Consider the following 10,000-nt stretch of genomic DNA (forward strand, 5'->3'; position numbering starts at 1 on the left):
CGTGTTACAAAGTAGACTATGACTCCGAGGTCTAATTCTACCTGCTGAAGGATAAGGATAGTAAAGCAAGGAGGAGGAGGAGGAGGAGGGAGAATGGTAGGAGACACTGATAGAAACATGGTGTGAGGTAGATAGGAGGGAGGGAGGGAAATGTTCAAGAGATGCGTGGAAAGAGATGGAGTGGGAGAGAGAAGCGTGGGGGAAATGAATAAACGGGAGAGAGAGAGAGAGAGAGAGAGAGAGAGAGAGAGAGAGAGACTACACTGAGGCAAGAGATATCGAATAAGCTACACAGACGAAATAATGAAAGGAACAGGAGAAAAACACGTGAATTATGACCGTCCTAAGAATCGACTTCGGGCTCTTTCAGCTGCCAACCGGTACATGTTAACCACTACACCAGCGCCTCCCCACCTCCAGAAGGGACAGAATAAGGACGGGAAGGTGACAGTAAGTGGAGAAATAAAAGAACCCGCGATTGAGTAGACGGTAACATGAAATTATAGAAGGAAGGAACTCACGAATATCGCTATGCGTGAGATCAGTTTGAGGACCTAATCTCTTCACTGGGGGGAGAGATAGCCAGAATATGTCCTTCTCCCATGCTGGACAAGTACGAATCGGAAAAAAGGGGTATAGATCAAGAGTATAAAAAAAAGAGTAGCGCATGTGAACTCGAAAAATTTTATAGGCAATACTGTAGAGAAAAAGATTAGGGAATAAAATCAGAGGAGAGAATGAGGAAGGTAATGTAGTGGTTAGAGAAGTGACCTGATGGCTGAAAGGACGTGACTTCGATCCTGGCCTGGACAGGGAAAAGCATGATGATTCTAAATTAGTTAAACCAGGCATCTCTCAAAGGACACACCGTCAAAAAACGTCCCTGCTAATACCACCACACCAGCCCTGAGTGAAACAGCCCTAGCATGCATTCAGTACGGTCGGTGGGTATTAGCGCTGAAATAGTGACACGTGCTGGGCCTCAGGGAACACACTACAGAGTCTACGTCGAGTCAGACATATACAAAAATAAAGAAAGACAGAGGAATACAGAATGAAACGAAGAAGGAATGAGTAACACACACACACACACACACACACACACACACACACACACACACACACACACACACTTGAAAGACCAGGAATAAGCAGTAAAACAGGAAAGAGAAGCAAGGAAAGACATAACTGGCAGGAGTTTGAGCAATAGAAGGAGGCGAGAGTTTAGGACACACGTAAAACGGAGGAGGGAAGTGAAATAAATCTGACAAAAGAGAATGTGGAGTAAATTTAAAAAGAGGGATATGAAAAAAAAGGAATATCAAACAGATTTAAAAAGAGACGTTTGAAATAGAGTATATGGAGAAGAGAGAAGTATGGGATAAGGAGTATGGAGGAGAGAGAAGCATTTATGTGTGTAAAAGAATATGGAGAGCAAAGAGAAGTGTATATTAAGAGTAAATAAAGATATATATAGATAAAAGAATATGGAGTAGAAGAAGTGTGGAAAGAGGAATATGGAGGAAGTTAAGAGACGTATGGAATAGGGAGAGAAAATTAAAATCAGATTGTTGAAACCCCCCTTCATCGCTGTTACATCTCTTTTATTCCTGCTGCAACCAGACGATTTTATTCAGCATAGGAAAGACAGTAGTGAAGGGGTTATGAGTATCTGAAAAACCCTCAGAGAATCGCCCGTCTGTAGCAAAAATAAAACAGGTTAATAAATTTGTCTATCTATCTATTGCCAGACGCCTTAATCCCGTAAGGGGTGGCCACAAACAAACCGCCTCCATGTCGCCCTGTCCCCCGCTTTTCATTGCCATGCTCCTAGCTCACACATCCCTCTCTCATATAAATAAATAAATAAATAAAATACATACTTGGGTAAAAAAAAATATGTTGCAAAAAAATGGGAAGCGTAATGCAAAAAATATATATATATCTAGCATACGCGAAAAAAAATCAGGAAAATACTGGAAATGAGACAGGGGAAAAAATGAAACAGAAAAGAAAAAAAAAATAAAATAAAACCGGAGGAGTACTAGAGGAAAATAAAGATGGATTACTGGGAAAAAAAATGAAACTGGAAATAGATAAACTGGAAAGATGAAACTGATGTAAGGCGAAATTAATGAAACTGGAAAGACGAAATTGATGAAACAGAGGCGAAATTGATGAAACGAAAGACGAAATATATGAAACGTAAAGACAAAATTGATGAATTTGAAAAGGAAAAATGCGGTGAAACTGGAAGGACGAACTGATGAAGCTAAGGACGAATTGGAAAGACGATATTGATGAAATGAAGGACGAAATTGATTAAACGAAAGGCGAAATTGATGAAACTAAGGAAAACATTAGTGGTTCTGGATTAACAGTTGACGAAACAGCAAAATTGATGGAACTGGAAAGAGAAAACTGTAGATTCTGGAAAGACGAATTTGATGAAACGAAGGACGAAACGAGTGAAACTGGAACAGAAGAGGCCAGAAGGGCGAAATTGATCATACTGGAGCGAGATTGATGAAACTGGATGGACGAAACAAGTGAAACTGGAACTGAAGAGGCCAGAAGGGCGAAATTGATCATACTAGAGTGCAATTCATGAAACTGTATGGACGACATTACTGAAACGAAAGGCGAAACTGGTGAAACTAGCCAGACGACATTAAGTTTCACGACCGTGTTTTCTCTCGTTTGTTAAGCCCATCTGACGCAAGACGATTTTCTTCAGCTGAGATGGGGTCATAGGAGTCTGGGTGTTAAAGACGAGAGAGAGAGAGAGAGAGAGAGAGAGAGAGACGGATATAAGACAGATAAAAGGAAAGAATATTAATCAAGACAATGCTAAGACAAAATCGCCTGAAGACAGTGCTGGGAAGAGTGGTAGGCGACTCAGGCAAAACCATAAGACCAAGACAAATTAAAAGACAAATATAAACATCAAGACACATTAAAATAAAAATAAAAATCAACACAAACAAAAAGACAACAAAATCAAGACAGACAAAAAGAAAAAGAAAATCAAGACAAAAAGACAAATATTAAGATCAGGACAGCTAAAAGAATAATATAAATATCAAAACAAATTAACAGACAGATATAAAAATCAAGACACATGAAGCAAAACAACCCCAGAACAACAAGACAAAGCCAAATAGCAGTACAGAATAAAGACGAAGCTGGATTGATTAGTAACCAGAATTAGGACAAAAACTGGGGAAAAGAAAAGTATGGATAATTTACGAGTAGAGAAAAAAAAACAAAAATAAACGAGGCAACAGAAATAAAGACTCACAGAATTAGGACAGAAATTAGGACAAAATTAGATATATAGGACAGAATTAGATATAGCTAAAGACAAGAAAAGTCTTAACGTAGTGAGGAAGAAAATTGAATTAGTAGGAAATTTAGGCAAAATATAAGACCAAATTGGAAAGGGGAACGTAAATAAGGCGAAATTGGGGAGATTTAGAAATGAGACGAAGCTGACGAGATTAGGAAGTGACTAGAGAAACTGGGAATGAAACTATGTGGAGATTTTGGAAAATGAGGAGTGGAGAGATTCAGACGAAACTGACTGGAGGTTTGGAAATGAGAATACGAGAGATTGGGAAATGAGAATAGAGGGATTGGGAAGTGAGACGAAACAGAATGGAGAGACTGGGAAATGAAACTAACTGGAGAGATTTGGAAATGAGACGAAACTAACTGGAGAGATTTGGAAATGAGACGAAACTAACTGGAGAGATTTGGAAATGAGATGGATGTGACTGGAAGTTGGAAAATGACATGAAACCGACTGGAGAGATTAGGAAATGAGACGAAACTTATTGGAGAGATTGGGAAATGAGACGGAACGAATTGCAAAACACGAAAATGAAGTCAAATATTAAAAAAAAAGTGAAGAGGAATATATAAAAACAATTGAGAAAAATGAAAAGTACAAAAATGGAGGAAAAAACACAAAAATGATGAGAAATATGAAAAAAAAACAGGAAAATGAAGAGGAAAATGAAAAAACACGAAAATGAAAAGAGAAATAGGGAAAAAAAACAAGAAAATGAAGAGGAAAATGAAAAAAACACGAAAATGAAAAGAGAAATAAGGGGAAAAAAACAAGAAAATGAAGAGAAAAAAAAAACACGAACATGAAAAGCGTAACATGAAAAAAAAAATGGAGAGGAATATCAGGAAATTAAACACGAAAGTGAAAACAGAAATATTGACCAAAAAAAAACTCTAAAATGAGAAGAATACTTAAATCACGAAACTGGAAAGAGAAGTGGAAAAAGACATGGACATGATAAGGATACGAGAAAACCCACCAAAAAAAAAAAAAAAAAAAAAAAAAAAAAAATAATCGTAGACAGGTAAGGAAGGAAGGAGGGAAGGGAGGCAGGTAGGAAGGCAGGAAGGAAGAAGGGTAGGAAGGCAGGAAGGAAGAAGGGAAGGAAGGAAGGAAGGAAAGCAGGTAGGAAGGAGGGAAGGAAGGCGAGTGTAAAACCATAAGATCAGTCCCTCCTGATTTTTACCTGCGCAAAACCTTCTAGGGGAGGATTTTCTCCTAGATACTGAAATTGTGATTAGTGTGACGATAGAACGCCTTTGGCCCGACTTGGACTTGGTTCGTAATAGAAGTGGAAGAATTATGCTCATCATCATCATCATTATCATCATCATCATCATCATCATCATCATCACAGTTTTGCGCACCTAAAGATGAGCTGAGGCTAAATCACATGTTTATATATACCTGTCTGTCTGTTTGCCCATCTATCTACCTACCTGTGTATCGATCTATCTACGTTATCTATTTATATCTATCCATCTATATGTGCCGTACGTATCCAGCTTCCTATACCCAGTGATTTTAAGGTTATTGTGAAGATAGAACAGTTTGAGCCCGACTGGGACCGCCTTTGGGTCATTACTACAAGAATCATACACAGAAACTGAATATGTCTTTACTATGAAGATGGAACACTTACGGCCCGACTTGGACATTTTTACTCCCTTTTAGAACACAGCTGGAACAATACCCACATGTACACTTTTCCTCACGTATGGTCAGAAATAACTATTCCCCCACATTTCCGTGTGAAGAAATTAAACACACAGCGAAGTATAATGAAAACCCCCTATCTCCGCCAGGGCCTGTTTCATATGCTTCGATTTTTCCCATATGTTTTCGTCATGGTTTGGGAAGATGCTCATGTCTGTGTGCCTGGGGTGGGAAGGGTACAGAGAGGGGTACAGAGAAGGGTACAGAAAAAGTCCCTGATACAAAATAGACCATAGAGAAGTACAGCAAAGAGTCCCTGATATAACATAGGCTAAATATATGGATGCTGTGCTCAAGAGTGAAGATTGAACACTCTCGGCCCGACTTGCACCCCCTCAGGAACGATACTGGAAGCCCTCAAGGAGACTGAAGTGTTAAGCTTATATCACGTATTGAAATTGTGTTACTGTGAAGATAGAACACTTTTGGCCCGACTTGCACCCACTTTGGAACAACTGGAAAAATTTAATCCCTTTGCCTGCATGACATTGACTTATTTATTTTTTCTTTACTCCGACAACCAGCAGACGATTTTATTCGACTTAAAATCTCAGAATAAGTACAATCGTGTCATAGTAAGAAGAATAAAGAAAAAAGATGTCGGTGAGATGTTAATGTAAAGACAGAACAGTTTGTGCCCGACTTAGACCCCTTCACACACTCGGGAGGCTACAGAAGGCCCGGATGGAAAGGAGAGTCGAAGAAACACACCCACGTAAAGAAAATAACGTATTGTGTGGACTGAACCGTTTTGGCCCGACTTGGACACTAGTTTGAAAATTACGTACTTTTTTTTTTCTTTTTACTGTGGTGAAGGAATTATATCACGTCTTGAAATTATGTATGGTGAGACTGTGAAAATAAATTGTGGAGAGAACATTTTCGGCCCATCTTGGACCCTCCCTGAAGCAGAACTCGAGGCCCCTTTGAAATAATGCATTTAGTGGAAGAATTATACGTGAGAAATGGTGTTGGGTTTCTCGTGAAGGTAGAAGGATACGTAAATACTGAAATGGTGTTGATAGTAAAGATTGTAGTAGTAGTAGTAGTAGTAGTAGTAGATTACCCAGGTGATGAAGCTGTGTTGATAGGAAAGATGGTAGAAGGAAACGAAATACAGATACAGATATTTTGCTTTATAATGAGAGTCGTGGGAGAAATTCACCCAGATACTGAATATCTGCTTGAGGTGAAGATAGTGACAGAAATAGACCTGGATAATAGAATGGGTTTATAGGACAGAGGAAGCAGTTTCAGCCCGACTTGGACCTTTCCCTGTACTACGTGAGGGTTTGTTGACAGTACCTTCAGTCCGTGGATGACGTGGTTGCAGTGCTCCTGTGGGACGTAGTCGGTGATGGCCACGACCAGGCCTTCATACCCATTGTCCACTAGTCGTAGGTCGTCTGGGTGACTAGCCCCGGTGGTCGTCAGCAGGAGGAACACCACACACACCCCAGTCACTGAAATCCCTCCGCCCATCATCATCATCATCATCAGCGATATTTCAACTGCCGGGATTTACTCTCTGCACACATCTAAGACTATGTTTTGGGTTTCTCGAAAACTTTATTACCCTGGGATTTTGTTTTTTTCCTCTCCTGCACCTCCACCTTTCTACAAAATTATAAAAATCCCTCTGCCCTTTTTTCCGGCTCGGGATTATGGCTTCACCGAGTTTTTCGAATACATTAATCACATAAGTTCAGGCTACATCCAGGTATATCACTTCTTGCTATGCACCTGAGTTCCAGATTTTGGCTCGAAATGGACAGTTCATAAATCACAGTTGAGGGGGCTCTGTCATAAGGGGTTCAAAGGTTCCACGATTCGCGCGTTCTGGAGTACAAAGTTCCACAATTCTCGGTGTGAAAAGGAGTTCAAAGCTCGAGGGAGAGGGAAATCTGATGGACCCCAAGAGGAGGAAGGAGAGAGCGCACGTCTACACCCCCCGTGCGTCCAAGGAGTACTGAGTGTGTGAGAGCAGCGCGGACCTCCACTACCTCCCACTATACTGAGGCCTCATGCTGCCCCGCCATTGGTTCAGCACAGTCCCCCCTCCTCTTCCATGTCCCTCCCTTCCTCTTCCAGCTCCCCCTCCTCCCCTTCCATGTTCCTCCCCTTCCAAGTCTCCTTCCTACCCTTCCCCATCCTCTTCCCTTCCTCCTTCCCCCCACCCCATCACCTTACACTTCCCTCCATCCTAGTACCCATGTCCCCTTCCCTCTTCCTTCCCTTTCCATTCCCTTTCCTTCCCCTTCCCTCCCTTTCCCTAGTCCCTTTCCCATCTTTCCCTCTTCCTCCCCTCTTCCTGCTCCTTTCCTCCCTCCCTCCTTCTCTCCTCCTCCCAAGACCACGTCAAATACGATATCGGACTTTTGGCTTTGGAGTTACTTTGCCTCAGACCGCGGCCCCTCATGAGCAGTAACTGGCCCTCCCCTCGCTCTATTACACACACACACACACACACACACACACACACACACACACACACACACACACACACACACACACACAAAATGATAGTTACTGTTCTGTCTATCAATTTACCTGTGTTTATCCATTTATTACACATGCATGCTGCGATAGATAGTGTTCTGTCTGTGTGTTAACTCATATACAGAGACGAACGTGTGGATAGGTAACGCTATTTATCTATCTATCTTTTTATTCAGTGTATATCCATCTTAAATATCTAATGCCAACCTAGTTACTGTCAGAAGGCTCATGCAGATTTTATTGAATCATCAAACACCCTCCCTTTCATACTCTCGAACCGCGTCTCTCCACACATCAAAATAAGAGTTACGTATGAACTTATTTTCTCATATTCCATTTAAGGCCATGCGATGTCTTTCACCTGAGAGTGGGTCATAGGAGCCTGAGTCCTAATTTTACTAACCTTATTGGTGAAAAGCGAGTGTGCGGTTTTATTAATGCCAGGTCTGTCTCTGTTGATCTGTTGTTATCAGTGTCTCTTATCTCTTATAAACCTGTCCCACAATTTAGGCTACATCTGTTTCTCTCTCTCAATCTCTCTATCTTCTCTCTCTCCATCTGTCTGTCTATCCATCCGTCTGTCTGTTTTTCTGTTTGTCTGTCTGCTTGTCTGTCTGCCTCTCTCTGTCAGTGGTGTAGTGCCGTGAATCGTTAAAGTGGAAAAATTGCGTGTACAAATTGAAAATGTGTTTACCTTGAAAATACAAGAGTTTCTGCCGGACTTGGATAAATTTGTCTATATCTATCTATCAGTCCATCTACTTCTAAAGCCGCTCATCAATCTATCTATCCATTGCTATAGTCACCTTTGATAGCGTTAAAATTATCTATCGCTATATCTGTCTATCAGTCTGTGTGTCTGTCTATCTATCTGGTGCTTGTCAGGTATAGAGTTTTGGAAGGAGGATGGTCGAGGGAGGAAAAGTAGAGAAAAGGAAAGGTGAGGACGGAGAGAAGAGAGGAAAGAGAAGATAAAGGAAGGTGGGATATCAAGAAAGAGAGGGAGGACGAGGAGGAGAGGTAGGGAGAAAGAGAAAGGGGGGAGAGGGAAGAATAAAGGGGGAGTGGTAAAGAAGGAGGGAGGGAGCGAGGAGAAGGGAGACGAGTGAGGAGGGATGGGGGAAGGGAGTGAGGGAGAAGAGGGAGGAGAGAGGGAGGTCGTAGCGTTGGAGGGGTAGGGAGAGAGGGAGGTAGAAGGGAGAGGAGAGGAGCGAGGGAGGGGGAGGAAATGAGGGAGGAGCTAGGTGGTGCTGGGCCCAGAGAGTGGTGCCACCTAGCGAGACGCAGGAACACTAAGCCATAGAGGGTGTGCACTACCTGCCTGCCTACCTGCCTGCCTCACCACTTGCCACACCACACAGCCTTACCTCCCTGCCTCACCTGCCTACCTGCCTCACCCCACAGCCTTACTGCCCAGCTTCTCCATAGTTTCATTTTCTTGCCTCATTTCCACACTGCCTTACTAGACTATCCCATCCTACCTCACCACACTGCCTCACCACACTTCATCACCACACTTCTTACCACACTGCCTCACCTCATCTTCCTCACTTCACTGCCTCACCATACTGCATTGCCACACTCCCTTACAACAGTTTCTCACCCAACCTGCCTCACCACACTGTCACATCCTGCTTTTATATCATTGTCTTCAGCTGATAGAATAGTTTTGATAGTTATAACCTTCCCTATACCAAACAGCCACGAAAGCACCAGCAGGCCTATTACTGTTTGTGTTCCTTTGTACCTAACCTGCCTCAGTGCTTGTTTAACCTGCTTACCTTATTACACCTGCCTACCTCCCTAAACCTGCCTGTCTTACTTCATATTTGCCTCACTACACCTGCCTCACCTCACAGCCCTACTTTCCAGTCTCTCCACACTGTCTCACCTCACCTTCCTCACTTCCCTGCCTCACCTTACTGCATTACCTCTCTCTCTCTCTCTCTCTCTCTCTCTCTCTCTCTCTCTCTCTCTCTCTCTCCCTCTCTCTCTCTTCCTTGTCCTCCTCCTCCTCCTCCTCCTCCCTCTCTCTCTCTTACTTCATTTTCTCTCCTTCATTCCCTTTTCATGTTCTCCCTCTGTGCATTCCTTCACTTCCTTTCATCCTCCCTCCTGCATTCGATTTTTCCCTCCTCTCTCTCTCTCTCTCTCTCACACACACACACACACACACACACACACACACACACACACACACACACACACACCACTTATTAAAGCCTCAGTTCCACATCCTCGAGCTAGGGATCGGTGGGACATGCAAAAAAAAAAAAGAGAAAAAGAAAGGAAAAGAAAAAATAAATCTAGTTTGAACAGAAATTTTTAAAACGCTTAGAGGAACTGTGTGGTGGGTTTGGATGTGGTTAGAAGTTTGAGAGAGAGAGAGAGAGGAGAGAGAGAGAGAGAGAGAGAATCATTGACCTGGTTGCA

General features: G+C 42.3%; 1 protein-coding gene across 1 annotated transcript in view; it reads right to left on the reverse strand.

Annotated features, from left to right (window-relative positions):
* The window catches only part of LOC145402611 (calcium-activated chloride channel regulator 1-like), a 57,318-nt gene extending 50,304 nt beyond the window's left edge, over positions 1 to 7,014 (reverse strand). Inside the window, exon 1 of the mRNA XM_080274603.1 lies at positions 6,374 to 7,014. Coding sequence (XP_080130729.1) covers positions 6,374 to 6,565 — 192 coding nt within the window. The 5' untranslated portion in view covers positions 6,566 to 7,014. The remainder of the gene's footprint in view (positions 1 to 6,373) is intronic.
* Between the last annotated feature and the right edge of the window lie 2,986 nt (positions 7,015 to 10,000).

Source organism: Coenobita brevimanus, chromosome 58, assembly GCF_032717465.1.
Source record: "Coenobita brevimanus isolate Jiangsu-jjx chromosome 58, ASM3271746v2, whole genome shotgun sequence".
Classification (NCBI taxonomy): Eukaryota; Metazoa; Arthropoda; class Malacostraca; order Decapoda; family Coenobitidae; genus Coenobita; species Coenobita brevimanus.